Source organism: Phacochoerus africanus, chromosome 8 (genome assembly GCF_016906955.1).
Source record: "Phacochoerus africanus isolate WHEZ1 chromosome 8, ROS_Pafr_v1, whole genome shotgun sequence".
Lineage (NCBI taxonomy): Eukaryota > Metazoa > Chordata > Mammalia > Artiodactyla > Suidae > Phacochoerus > Phacochoerus africanus.
The window spans coordinates 37030731-37045466 of record NC_062551.1 but is presented as its reverse complement, the minus strand read 5'-3'; the positions used below and the strand labels follow the sequence as shown (position 1 = coordinate 37045466).

Genomic DNA, 14736 nt, shown 5'->3' with positions numbered 1-14736 from the left:
TAATTTTTTTTCACTATGTAATCAGAGCAGTCTTTTCATTAAACAATTTTGCAAATGTGATGCATATAAAAAGTTTACTTTGTGGTTTTCATTTAATTTCTCGGATTTCTATAGATGTTGAACATGTATGTTTATTGGCCTTTTCTATTTGTTCTTTGATGATATGCCTGTTCATATTTTTTTTCCAGTAGGCAGTCTTTTTTTTCTTCATTTTTCAACTCTTTATTTATATTGCTATAAAAAACAAATAAGTCTCTTATTTTCAACTCAATTCATGCTTGGTTTCATATGTTGCAAATATCATCTCCCAAATTGTTGCTTGTCTTCTCAATTTGTTTTAATGGTATCTTCTGATGAAATAGGTCTTATATTTTGATATAGTCCTTACATCATACATTTAAAAAAATAAATAAATAAAATCACATTGTTTGTGCACAGAACACGTTTAGAAAAACAATATGGTAAACATAAACCAAAGCAATAACAAGATTAATATCTAGGGTTTCAGGTAAAGTGGGACTTTATTTTCAACATTATATACATCTATAATGTTTGGACATTTAAAATGAGTTCTATTATTTAATTCTTAACCAGGGGTCTTTCTAGAGAGTTTACGGGTAGTTCTTAGGGTATTCACAAACATAAAGTTTTGTTTTTATAGGCATTTTTTTTTTAGGAGAGATTCCATAATTTTCCCCAGATTCTCAGAAGGGTGTAGGACCACAGCAATATTAAGAACACAGCTCTATATAGTCTACGTAAAATACATAATAAACTGAGAGTTTGGAGGCAAGAAAGGCTTTGGGATTCTATGGCATGATTTCTAGAGAAGTTATTTAACATTTCTATGTTGGCTTCACAATGTACATAATGGGGTTAATAACAGAACTTGTTCCATAGGGTTGCTCTGAAGATTAAATAAGTAAATATATATATATAGACTGCTTAGAATAGGGCCACACTCATTCTCAGGGCTCAATAAATGATAGTGATTATTCTTATTATTAATTCCTGCCTCTACTTAAATCAAAATAATAAAAATTATGGCATATTCAGTACTTTGAGAGACTTGTGGGGAGGATGAAGAAAGAGCGGCACCCCTGGATTATGCCCAGGTACTAATAATAGGTTCTAACAGTTATGCGATAAGCAAGTATAATATTGCTACAACAGATTAATATCTCCGAAATGTTTCCTCTCAGAAGTGTTTAGGAATAAACGTGTGAAAGTATCAGAGAAGTTAGAGGATCCTTACAAGAAAACACTTCTTAATACTTTTGTCTCCCAGGTTCCCTATGCTTATCAGATAACATCAGAAACAACTGCAGTTTTTGGTAAACAGGTCTCTTCATCTTTGCTGATAAAGATCGACTATTATTTAGAACAGAATTCGAATCAGTTCAAACCGAATGCATTTAGAAGAGATTTATGAGATAACCATACGACAGCTAAGGGTTGGAATGGTTTCATTTGTATTTTTCTAAAAAATGGACAGAACTCTTTGAGAAATGTCTCATTATTTTCTACATTTGTTTAAATAAAATTCTCAAAGCCCAAGTTCCTAAGTTTTATATACAATTCTGAGAAACACCTTGTGGTATTTTAAAAGGAAACCCACTCAATAATTTATCTTTGAATGTCTGCAAACAAACATCATTTTTATCAAGAGCTTCCTTTGTTAGCTGTTAAATCTTTAGCTGAAAGAGGCTTACCAATTACCAATTAGGGAGAGTTTCAGCACCTAAAAATATTCCAGTTATCTTCAGATTCTGTTCGGTGACTGAAATTGTTACTATTTATTCAAAAGACATCCATCAAGTCCCTATTTGGTGCCAGGCACCCTTCTAGGCACTGGAGAAACAAGAGCGAACAGAACAACAACAACAACAAATCCCTGCCCTCATACAGTTTATGATACAGCATGCGGTGACATAATAAAAACAGTAAGTGAATAGTATCTCAGCAGGTGAAAGAGCTTTGGGGAAAATAAAAGCAGAGAATAAGCAGAGGGGAGTGCTTAAAAGCTGCAATTTCAGATACATCAGGCCTCAGATACAGTGAGAAATAAGATGACATGTGAGTGAAGAAGTGAAGGAAGTGAAGTTTACTTGGAGAGATAACTTGAAAAGAGATGATATTAATACCTGGAGGAGTAAAATTCCGGGCAGAGAAAATAACTACTTGTCCCATACCCTAAGACTGGATCTTGCTTTGCAGTGTTTAAGAAACAGCAAGGAGTTTAGTGTGTTCAAGTGCAAGACATCAAGTGAGAAAATAAAATACAGAGTCAAAGAGGTAACGGTGAACTAAGGTACACGCGGCCTTTTAGGCCATTTTGTGCACTTCGGCTATTCTCTAAAAATAATAAAGAAACCACTAGAAAACTTTAGGAAAAGTGACATGACCTGATTTTCATTTTTAAAGTATCAGAGCAGCTCACGTGTTGAAAACAGACTGTTGTGGGACAAGTGTGGAAGCAGGGGAACAATAGCTGGAATAATTCAGATGAGAAATGACATTTTCTTGGACCAGGATGGTTACAGTAGAGGTGGTGAAAGTGGTCAAGTTGTGGATATATTTTCAAAGTAGAATGAACAGTATAGTATTTCTTGATAGATTTGACGTTGGTTATCATTGAAAGAGGTGGTGAGGAGACTCCAACATTGTGACAGAGGAACTGGAAGGATGGGGCTATTGTTTAGTGACATGGGAAGATTATTATGAGTTGAAGAGGTTTAAAGGGAAAGATCCAGGATGTGTGGGAAATGTGGTCCGAAATGGCTTATCAGACACAGATTTGATGTGCTATGGCTGGTAGGTGGTTGGATATGTGATCTTAGAGGTGGGAAGGAGGTTCAGCCTGGAGACAGATGAATTTGGGAGTCATCAGAGTGCAGATGATGTTTAAAGACCTGAGACTGCCAAGGATGTGCAAGGAAAGAAATACAAGAGTCTTGGATAGTTCCATCAAATGCACAATAAACAAATAATACTCTTAAGTATTAATGTGTGTCTGGGTCTGAGATTCTGCTGCATTTCAAAATATTTAAGGCACAAATTAGTGTGCTTAAAAATCAAGTTTAAACTTCTGAATACGGCATGAATAGAGTGATGTCTTGCTATAATGACAACCTTGAGATTCATGCTATTGTAAGCTCTTGAGTTTGGTGATCCTGTTTTTCATCTTTGAACCCATGGTTTGTATACTATGCCTTGCAGAGTTGAAGCTTAATAAATAATTATTAAAATTGATGAAATAACAAAAAAGTATTTGTGATATTAAAGAAATTTTCAGGTCATGTTAAAATGACAATCAAAACCACAATGAGATAGCCACCTCATACCTGTTAGAATGACTATCATCAAAGTGACAGATAACCAATGCTAGTGGGAATGTGGAGAAAAAATCCCTTGGTAGGATTATAAATTGATGGAGCCACCATGGAAAACAATATGGAAGTTCCTCAAAAATTAAAAATAGAGCTGCCATATGATTCATCAATTCTGCTTCTGGGAATACATCTGAAGGAAATGGAACACCTCACCAAGAGATCAGCCTCCAAGTTCTTTCATTTGGTTGCCTGTCAAGAGCTAGAAACTAGAGCCATGACAATTATTTGGTAGGAACAAGAAAGAGGGGTGGGAGTTAGGGTACTTACAAAGATTGTTATAATCTATCTGACTTGTCACAGCCAAGATCTTATCTTTGCTTGATAAATGTATGTACATATGAAGAATATTACATTATTCGTTCTCATTACTTTGTACAGTGACCCCAGTCAACTAGAGGCATCCATTTACTTTGGGCAGGAGTTCTCAAGCTTTCTGGTGTCAGGATTGCTTTATGCTCTTAAAAACTACTGAGGACCCCAAAGAGTTTTGGTTATGTAAGCTTTATCTATTGACATAAGAGATATTCTATATTAAAAATTAAAACTGAAACATTTAAAAAACACATGAATACATAAGCATACACACAAGATGTCTGAATGATGAAGTTATTCCATGTTTTAAAGATCTTCTGGAAAACTCTACTGTACACTTATGAGAGAATGAGAGCAAGAATGACAGTAAAAAGAGTAAAAAGGCAAATAATGTCTTTTTTAGGAAAATTATTTTGACCTCACGGACCCTCCAAAATGGTCTTTGGGATCTTTAGGGATTCCCAGGCCACACTTAGAGAATTGTTGGCCTAGAGAAAGATTAGGGTTATTATAGCAGGGCTGGGGAAAAAAAAAAAAAAAAAGAACCAATATTCAGCTTTTGATTTCCAAAATGTCAATTTTTGAGTCTCTAGCCAGAAAACAGTATTTAAATTCAGGCTTTGTTGAGAATGAAAACAGAGCCAAATCTCCAGAATTCTGTTTCCATATTAAAAGTAAAACCTAGGGATCTGAACAAATTTTACTTTAAGTTACAGGTAGAAAGAACTCAAGTCTGGATGTGAGCTACCTAGGGACCCAAAGAGATTGCAGGAAGACAGAGTAACGTCAAGGCCAGTTTCCCTGACTACTTCTCCTGATCTCAATGTGAGGGCTCAATTTGGAGGGATAACAATGATGAAGTTGAAAGGAGATCAGAGTACAAAGGGAGACCAGGACCCTGCTTCCTACTGGAATTCAGGGGGGAGCCTGTCTTTTAAGATGATAGCTATATACAGGGGTTATCTTCACAGAACAGAGAACAGAGCATAGAGGGGTTAACCTAATATTCTTAAACTTCCCTTGATTTTCATGTATGGAAAAGGGACTTAAGATCCCCTGTGTGTAGTTCCCATTGCAGCTCAGCAGGTTAAGAACCTGATGCAGGACGATGTAGGAACCCTCTGAGAAGATGTGGGTTTAATCCCTGGCCTTGCTCAGGGGGTTAAGGATCTGACATTGCCACAAGCTATGGTGTAGGTCACAGATGTGGCTTGGATCTGGTGTTGCTGTGGTTGTGGTGCAGGCCTAGCTGCAGCTCTGATTCAACCCCTAGCCTATGAACTTCCATATGCTGCAGGTAGGACATAAAAAGAAAAAAAAAAAAACAAAAGAGAAAAACAACCTTGTGATGACTCTGTGGTGATCAACAGAAGCCAAGATGAGGGCCAGTGGATCTCCCCTGGGCTATTATGGTACAAGACAAATAAATTCCATGGTAGAGGATGAACAATGGCCAGTTCCAGTCAGAGGGCTGGATGGAAGAGTTAGAGCTTCAGAGGAATTAAAACAGAGATTCAAGGCAGGATCGAGTCATCCAGCGAAGATTATGAGGCTCTGACTGGGCCAGGAGAAGAGCAGGAGGTCCCCAGCTGCCAACTTCAGTGGTAAATGCCAGTAGGGCACCTAATACATAACAGGCCATCACTATGGTGGCACAAAGACCTCTGGGCAGATACAAAGACCTCTCCTTCCAACTCCTGGAAGAAATACAAGCCTATCTTTTTTTTTTTTTTTACCTTTTTGCTATTTCTTTGGGCTGCTCCCGCAGCACATGGAGGTTCCCAGGCTAGGGGTCTAATCGGAGCTGTAGCCCCTGGCCTACGCCAGAGCCACAGCAACATGGGGTCCGAGCCGCGTCTGCAACCTACACCACAGCTCACGGCAACGCTGGATCCTTAACCCACTGAGCAAGGCAGGGAACGAACCCGCAACCTCAAGGTTCCTAGTCGGATTCATTAACCACTGCGCCATGATGGGAATTCCGATACATGCCTATGTTTAGGCTCCCCTACTTGACATTTTGCTAGGAGGAGAAATGAGTTAAGAGCCAGAAAAACTGAAAATTTAACCAATAAATTAAAACCTTCGAGAGACCAAGCTCTATAATTTTGAGAAGTTTAAATTTAAGTTTAAATGCTTATGTATGGGACATAATATCTCTTTTGAAATGCATGTGCTGGTTGGGGAAAATCTGCAGCAGCAAATCTTTCCCTTGTTTGCACTGGTTTATCACCCAGGCTAGGTAAATACCCTGTGAAAGTTTTGTTGGGATATGTGGTGAAGGGAAGCAGTACTGCAAGGGATGAAATCAACGTTGTGCAAAATTTCAGACAATTAGAGGTTGGTTTGGGAGCACTGGCTGGCTGAAAGCAGTACTGAAAGCCAGCATCTATCTCCACCTGTATTCCCTTTTATTCCTCACTCTTGGAATACTGACATTAGGGTGGGAGAGTAAAGCAGAACTGAAAATGTTGTGTTGATACCACTTTGAAGAATCCATCCTGAAATCACTCATATGTGTTCACACCCCCAGACCAGCCACAGCTTTTTTGAATAAATTAATGAAGTTTAACAGTACTTCAAAAACTAAAAGTATGCTTTAAAGAATTTATATGTATTTACTTTTGGATTTTCCAATCATTGTAATGGGATGAGTTATATCCCTGTCATTTATAAATAAAATATAAAATCTACTGAGAAATCGCTTTGAATATATTTTCTAACATGTGACAATAATCACTGTTATTCTTTCATAAAAATTACTTAAAGGCAAAGTCAGTGTTGTTTAAGGAAGTCTAGTATCACTGAACTAAAAGAAACTAAGTTTCTAAAACCTCAAAAGATAGATCTTTCTTCAAAAGGGAATTATGAAAAAAAAGCCTTTCTGTGTGTATGTGTGCCCATATAAATGGAGTAAGATAACAGAAAATGAGCCAATAACTATAGAAGTTCCTTATCTTGAAAAAATAAGCTTTTAAGGTAACTTCCAGGACAGTGTATTGAAAACTTTATTATCATTTTTTCACATGAAAAACACCAGGTAAGCCAAACTAAAAGTAACCTCTCTTTTCTTAAACTCTCCTTATTCCAATCTGAACCTGTAAACTATTAGAACCATAAAAATCTTACTGGGCAAAAGGCTCAATGTGTGACCTAATTTGTTTTGAAGCAATAAAATCCAAAGTAGATTTGAGCACTGAAATTTTCTTAACTTTGCAAACTTTATCTTAATAATGAAAATGCTCTAGTAAAACTCATAATCATCTAGAGTTAATAAAAAGTTTAAATTATAAAATATTATTTTCTACCTGTTTTTAAAATAGTTTAGGAGTTTAATCAGGAAATACTTTGAAAGGAAGGAAGTTTTATTACTTTTAGCAACTACCAGGCATGCTGCTTTACTCATGTGCACTTAGGATACTACATACAAATGTAATTGTAAAAGCAGATTTGTAAACTACTATAAAAAAAAAGGGAGGATTAAGAAAAATAAATAAAAGGCATTTAAATTACAATGAAAAAAGTTCACAGTTGATATGATCTTACATGTAGAAAACCCTAAAGATGCCTCCCCCTCCCCCGGCAAAAGAAACCCTGTTAGGACTATAAATGAATTTAGTAAAGTAGCAGGATAAAAAATGAACATGCAAAAATCAGCTGCATTTCTATACACTAACAGTGAACAATGCAAAAAGGAAATTAAGAAGAAAACATTTCAATAGACTCAAAATGAATAAAATACTTAGTAATTAACCAAGGAAGTAAAAACCTTGACAATAGAAATTACAAAATATTGCTAAAAGAAATCATTAAAACAAATAAATGAAAACACATTACATGTTCATGGATTGAAAGACAATATTGTTAAAATGTCAATACTACCCAAAGTAATCTACAGATTCAGAACAATCCATATCAAAATCTCAATGGCACTTTTTATAGATATAGAAAAACCCATTCTAAAATTCACACAGAATCTCAAAGGACCTCCTCATAGTCAAAATGATGTTGAAAAAAGAGCAAAACTAGAGGACTCACATGGTCTGATTTCCAAACATATTACAAAGCTATAGTCATCAAAACAGTGTGATATTAAGACAAGGACAGACACATAGATCAGCAAACTAACAGAGAGCCCAGAAATAAACTCTTGAATATATGGTCAAATGAATTTTGACAAGGGCAGCAAAACCATTCAATGGAGAAATGGCAAGTCTTCTTAACAAATGGTGCTAGGAAAACTGGACATTCATGCAAAAAAATGAAGTGGACCTTTATCTAACTCCATGTATTTAAATTCACTCAAAATGGATCCAAGCTCTAAATGTAAGGGAAAAAAAGTATAAAATTCTTAAGAGAAAATGTATGGCAAAAGCTTCATGACAGTGGATCTAGCAATGATTTCTTGGATAGGACACCAAAGGCACAAGCCACAACAACAACAACAACAACAACAACAACAACAAAAAAAAAAAGAGAGAGAGAGAGAGAAAAGGACTTCATGAAATTAAAAAAAAAAAAATTGCATCCAAAGAAACAATCAATAGAGTAAAAAGGGATCCCACAGAATGAGAGAAAATATTTGTAAATCATGTATATGATGAGGGAGCAATATTCTGAATAGAGAATAACAAAAATCAACAACACTAAAGAAACAACCCAATTAAAAAAAATGAGCAAAGGACATGAATAGCCATTTTTCCAAAAAGATATGCAGATGGCTAATACCCACATGAAAAGTGTTCAACTTCACTAATCACTAGGAAAAATTCAAATCAAAACTTCAATGAGATACCACATTATACCTATTAGAATGGCTACCACGAAAATAACAAAATAACAAATATTGGCACTATGGAGAAATTGGAACCCTTGTATATTGTTGGTGGGAATGTAACATGATAAAGTTGCTTTAATGGCCTTTCCTCAAAAAATTAAACATAGAAATACAATATGATCTAGCAACTCCACTTCTAGGTGTATACCCCAATGAAATGAAAGCAGGGTCTCTTAGAGATGTTTGTACATCCATGTTCATAGCACTATTCACAATCGTAGTTCATAGCAGTATTCACAATAGCTAAAATGTGGAAGCTGAGCAAAATAGGGTTTATACACAATTCAGCTTCAAAAAGGAAGAAAATTCTGACACATGCTACAACATGGATGAACTTTTAAGCACATTATGCCAAGTGAAATAAGCCATTCATGAAATAACAAATGCTATATGATTTCACTCATTTGAAGTCTTAGAGTAGTTAAAAACAGAGATAGAAAGAAAATAGAATAGTGGTTGCCTGAGGCTAGGAGAAAGGGATGAATGTGGAGTTATTTAATGGGTGTAGAGTTTCAGTTTTACAGGATGTAGAGAGTTAGACGGTATTATGAGTGTATTTAATACTACTGAACTTAAAATGGTTAAGATGGTAAATTTTATGTTATGCATATTTTACCACATTAAAAAAAATTGGAAAAAAGATGAGAAGAAGGAAGAAAATTCAAGCATTTAACCTGCCTGCCTCAACTGTACCTCAGATGACTAAAAAGATAATGACAGTTCTTTTTTTTTAAAATAGAAAATTCCAGCGAATACTATATGAAGAGAAGTGATAGATTTAGGGGGCTATGATTTTGTAACTCCTACTGAAATAATGGACCTGACAATGATCATCAATAGCTGCTAAAACCACGAGGAGAGCATTATAATGAACAGTCCATGCTAAAGAAAACTACTGATCAATCTTAACATCACAATAGAGAGAGCCTAATCATGTTTCTTCTAATGAGCTGAAACAAATAGTAGCACTTAGGAAGTATTCTTGAGCAAAAAAAAAAAAAAAAAAGTCTGATTTTGATGAAGGCCCCAAATCTAATCACTGGTTTAGAGGAAATATAGGGTACTGAGTCACATATTAACACCCTATGGATAGAACCAGCAAAACCCCAACTCTGAGAAATCTTCTAAGACAGATTTTTGTCTAGGCATGTACCTTGTTTAGATCTTGATTTGATAATTAATTAGGAGATAAATAATTAGGAGAGAATTGAGACATTTTAAATAGTGAATAATATTGGAATATTAAGGGAATATTGTTAAATTGTTTCATGTTTGAAAATGACCTCATGGTTATTAAAGATAAAAAATTATCATTTACAGATACAGACTGAAATATTTATAAGTGAAATGATATAATATTTGGGCTTTCCTTTGAAATTACTGGGATGGGAGGGGCTCATGGTGGTTATACAGATGAAACAAGATTTCCCATATGTTGACTATCTTGAAGCTAGGTGATGATTAAATGTGAGTATATCATACTATTCTGCCTGCTTTTCTACATTTAAAATTTTCCATAATAAAAAGGTTTTTTTTTTGTCTTTTTGCATTTTCTAGGGCTGCTCCTGTGGCATAAGGAGGTTCCCAGGCTAGGGGTCTAATTGGAGCTGTAGCTGCCTGCCTACGTCAGAGCCACAGCAACTGGGATCCGAGCCGCGTCTGCAACCTCCACCACAGCTCACGGCAACGCCGGACCCTTAACCCACTGAGCAAGGCAAGGGATCGAATGCGCAACCTCATGGTTCCTAGTCGGATTCGTTGACCACTGAGCCACGAGGGGAACTCCTAAAAAGTTTTAAAATCTTTGAAATTCTTTAATACATAAGTTAAATATATCTCTTATAATTAAGTTTACAGCACTTATTTTTCAAATTTTTGATTAAAGTATAGTCGATTTACAAGTTTATGCCAATTTCTGCTCTACAGCAAAGTGACTCAGTCATAGGTGTGTGTGTTTGTGTGTGTGTATATATACATATATATATATATATATAGTCTATCCCAGGAGATTAGGTATAATTCCCTGTACTATATAATAGCTCCTCACTGTCTATCCATTCTAAATGTAATAGTTCATATCTATTAACTACAAATTCCTAGTCCATCCAACTCCCTCTCCTCTCCCCACTGGCAACCCATAAGTCTGTTCTTGTCTGTGAGTCTATTTCAATTTTGTAGATAGGTTCATTCATGTAGTTTACAGCATTTATTAGCCAATAATTTTTAAATGGAAAGGGAAAGAGACATTAGGTAACATATAACTAAATTATCGTGAATTCATAAGTGGAGAATCCAAATTGTGATATGGTTAACAAACAGCAAAAACAATAACTGAAGACGTTTATTACACCTAATACTTTTTACATGTATCTGATATCACTGACTTCCTTATAACCTTTTAACATTTTGATTTGAACATTCAATTCAATAGTAAATGATTACTAAGAAAACAGTAAAAATCTCATCATTCTTTGGGAGTCTAAAAGATTTGTATTTTACATTTATGTGCAACTTACCAGCTGTAAAATCTTGCGTCAGATCAATGAATGCATGAGAATGTGGAATTCGCATTTTACTTTTAGTAGTCAATGCAGGATGCCATGATAAATTCCTAAACAAAACAAAACCTTAAGTTATTTTAAAAGTTTATCTATTCTTGAGCTATTTCACATACTCTAAAATTCATTATTTTAGAGTGAGTTTCAGTAGGTTCAGTGTGCAACCATCACCACTATCTAATTTCACAACATTTTCCTCACCTCTAGAAGAAACTATATTCATCAGTAACTTCTCATTCTTCCCTCCCTCAAGCCTCTGGCAAACACTAATTTTCTTTCTGTCTTTATGGATTTCCCTACTTTGGACATTTCATATAAATGGACTCATACAAGTGGCCTTTTGTGCCTGGTTGCTTTCACCTGAAATAGTACTTTCAGGTTCACCCATGTTGTAGTGTGTGTCAGTACTTCAGTCTTTTTTATGCCTGAATAATATTTAATTATATGGCTATATTTTTTGTTTATCTGTTCAACTGTTGGGCATTTGACTTGTTTCCATTCCTGGCTATTATAAATGACACTACTATGAATACTCATGTGACAAGTTTGCATGTGGAAATATACATATATTTTAAAACCTTTTGGTTATATACCTAGGAGTAAAGTTGCTGGGTCAAAGTTGCTGGTAACTCTACGTTTGACTTTCTGAAGAACTGCCAAACTGTTTTCCAAAGTGGCTTTGGCATCCGACATTCTCACTAGCAATGTATGATAAGGTTCCAATATCTCCATTCCATTGTGAACACTTATTACTGTTCCTATGTTTTATTAGAGCTATCCTGTAGGGTTCTTGTGGTTTTTTTCATTTATATTTTCCTAATGTCTAATGATGTTAAGAATGTTTTCACACGCTTATTATGTACTTGTATATCTTTGGAGAAGTGTCTACTCAAATTCTTAGCCTATATTTAAATTGGGTTATTCATTGTTTTGAGTTGTGAGAGTTCTTTATATATAGAGTGGATTCTAGATCTTTTTCTGATATATGATTTGCCAATATTTTCTCCCGTTCTGAACTTCTTCAGTTTCTTGATAGTGTCCCATGCTATAAAAAAGTTTTTAATTTGATGAATCCAGTTCATCTAATTTTTCTTATGTCTTATTCTTTTGGTGTCAGATCTAAGAATCCATTTCCAGATCCAAGGTTATGAAAATTGAACCCTATGCTTTCTTCTAAGAGTTTTATGTCTTATATTTTTGTCTTTGATTCTTTTAAGCGTAAGAAAAATTAATTTAATAATATAATGGGTGGTATTTTTCTAAGGCCGGTGAGAATGATGAGTATCTTTTACAAATGTTAATTCCAAGGTTTTGAGCCATGCAAAAGATTGAATTTAGACCCCTACATATCCAAAATTAACTCAAATGGATCAAACAGCTAAAAGAAGTAGGAACTCTCATACATTGCTGTTGGGAATATAAAATGGTGCATTAGTTGTGGAAAACAGTTGGGTAGTTCTTCCAAAAGTCAAACAATGGATTACCATATGACCCTACATTTCTATACCTAGGTATATACCCGTAAGAATTGAAAAACAGATGTTCAAGTAAATACTGGTACGTGAATGTGCTTAGCAGCACTGTTCACAATGGCTCAAAAGTAGAAATAACCCAGACATTCACCAATGGATGAATGGATAAACAAAATGTCATAAATCCATAAAACAGAAATATTATTCAGACATAAAAAGAACTGGAGTACTGATACATGGTACAATATGGATGAATCTTTAAAATATAATACTATGTGAAAGAAACCTGACTCAAAAGGTTATACCTGGTATGATTTCATTTATGTGAAATACCCGTAACAGGAAAATCCTAGACAGAAGGCAGAGTAGTTAACAGGTGCTGGGAGTAGTGAGAAAAGGGAGCGTGACTGCTTAATGGGCGAAGGGTTTCCTTTTGGAGACAAAAAACTATTATTGCTACTAAGTGATGGTTGCACAATGTTGTAAGTGTTCTAAATATCATTAAATTGTACATTCAGTAATGGTTAATTTTAGTAAGGTTATGTGAATTTTATCTCATTAAAAAGCCAACAGTACAAAGTTTTCATATACCTTTATTTTCTCCTAATGTTAAAATCTAAGGTAACCACAGTATATTTATTGAAATCAGGAAGGTCACACTGGTAGACTATCAAGAATTATAGAAAGAGCAAGTTTCAACAAAATCTTTCCTCTACAATTTCTCAAAAGGGAAGAACATTCCAGTGTCAAAGCCAACCCCACTTATCAAGGCTCTACTTACATCAGCTTCCTCCCAAAGGCCTTTTCTCTGACTGTTTTCCTGTTATACTTTTCTCTACCAATGGCACTTTGGCTTGCATTCAAGTTACTTGAGCAACTTCTCTAAGAGTATACCCCAGGTAGCCTGAATATTTGAATCTGCAGTGCCTAACCAGGACCTGACTCCCAAATACTGGCTGAACTGAATCTTAATTCAGTCATCAAACACTGACTGGACTGAACCAAAGTCTCAAGTGGCACCCCCTATTTTTCTCTACTTCTAGTTAGCATTTGCTATTTTTTCTTCACAGTACTATGTCCAGTCCAATATGGAAGCATAGATATGTCATCTCTGAAGAGCAATTAAAGGCTAATTAAGTCCAACTCAATTGTCAACAAACTAGCCACTTGAGTAGACAGTAAACAAGGTTCATTTGTGAATTTAGTTTTGAAGTGTTCGTAACATGTGGAGAGAGACAATTGAGAATTTTCTTTTCTTTTCTTTTCTTTTTTTTTCCGAGGCCCGCATCCAGGGCATATGGAAATTCCCAGGTGATGGGTCGAATTGGAGCTGTAGCCGCTGGCCCATGCCACAGCCACAGCAATGCTAGATCCAAGCTGCATCTGTGACCTACACCACAGCTCATGGTAACGCCACATCCTTAACCCACTAGTGAGGCCAGGGATCCAAGCTGCGACCTGATAAATATTAGTCAGATTCGCTTCTGCTGAGCCATAATGGGAACTCCAACAGGAGAAAACTTTCTCCACACAAAGGGTCCATGTTCTACGAACAGAACTTTTTCCCAATAATGTTCTTGTATATTCTTTTTAGCATGTACTGGGTCTTACCTATAACCTCAACAAAGACAAACAACTAAGCAGTATTAATACATCTTGATTTTATTAGTTTAACCAAACCCCTGCAATATAAGGTTATGATGATAAGAAAATATTAACATACACTGGAAAATTTTATTTAGCATTTGTGTGATATTTCAATGTCAAGCATTCATGTCATGTTTTCCTTTCATACTACACAAGGTTAGAGATGCTTAAAATAACTGCAACTAAATTCAATTTAATAATGATTGGTTCACTTCTTTTTAAGACATGCCATTTATTCATCAGTTCTTTAAATTCCAAGCATTAAATATTTTTAATTACTTACAAAATAGTCAGAATCAAGCTAGAGATTCTATGACAAGTTTGACACAAAGTCATTTCAGAAGATTTTTCTAATGGTCCCAACAAATTTGTAATTATAGGCCAAAAGTGGATTAAAAAATACAAGCTTTGACAGAGTTGAGCTCCATGACGTTATCATGTGGCTGTCTTTACTACTCGAGCAGTTATTGATCTCATTCCCTATAGAATTTTTCATAGGTTTGCTGTGAAGGAAGTTA

At 35.3% G+C, this 14736-nt stretch overlaps 1 protein-coding gene across 1 annotated transcript in view; it reads right to left on the bottom strand.

Moving 5' to 3' along the window:
• The window catches only part of ITFG1 (integrin alpha FG-GAP repeat containing 1), a 224048-nt gene that overhangs the window by 179709 nt on the left and 29603 nt on the right, over positions 1-14736 (bottom strand). The window contains exon 6 of the mRNA XM_047789955.1: positions 11058-11152. Coding sequence (XP_047645911.1) covers positions 11058-11152 — 95 coding nt within the window. The remainder of the gene's footprint in view (positions 1-11057; positions 11153-14736) is intronic.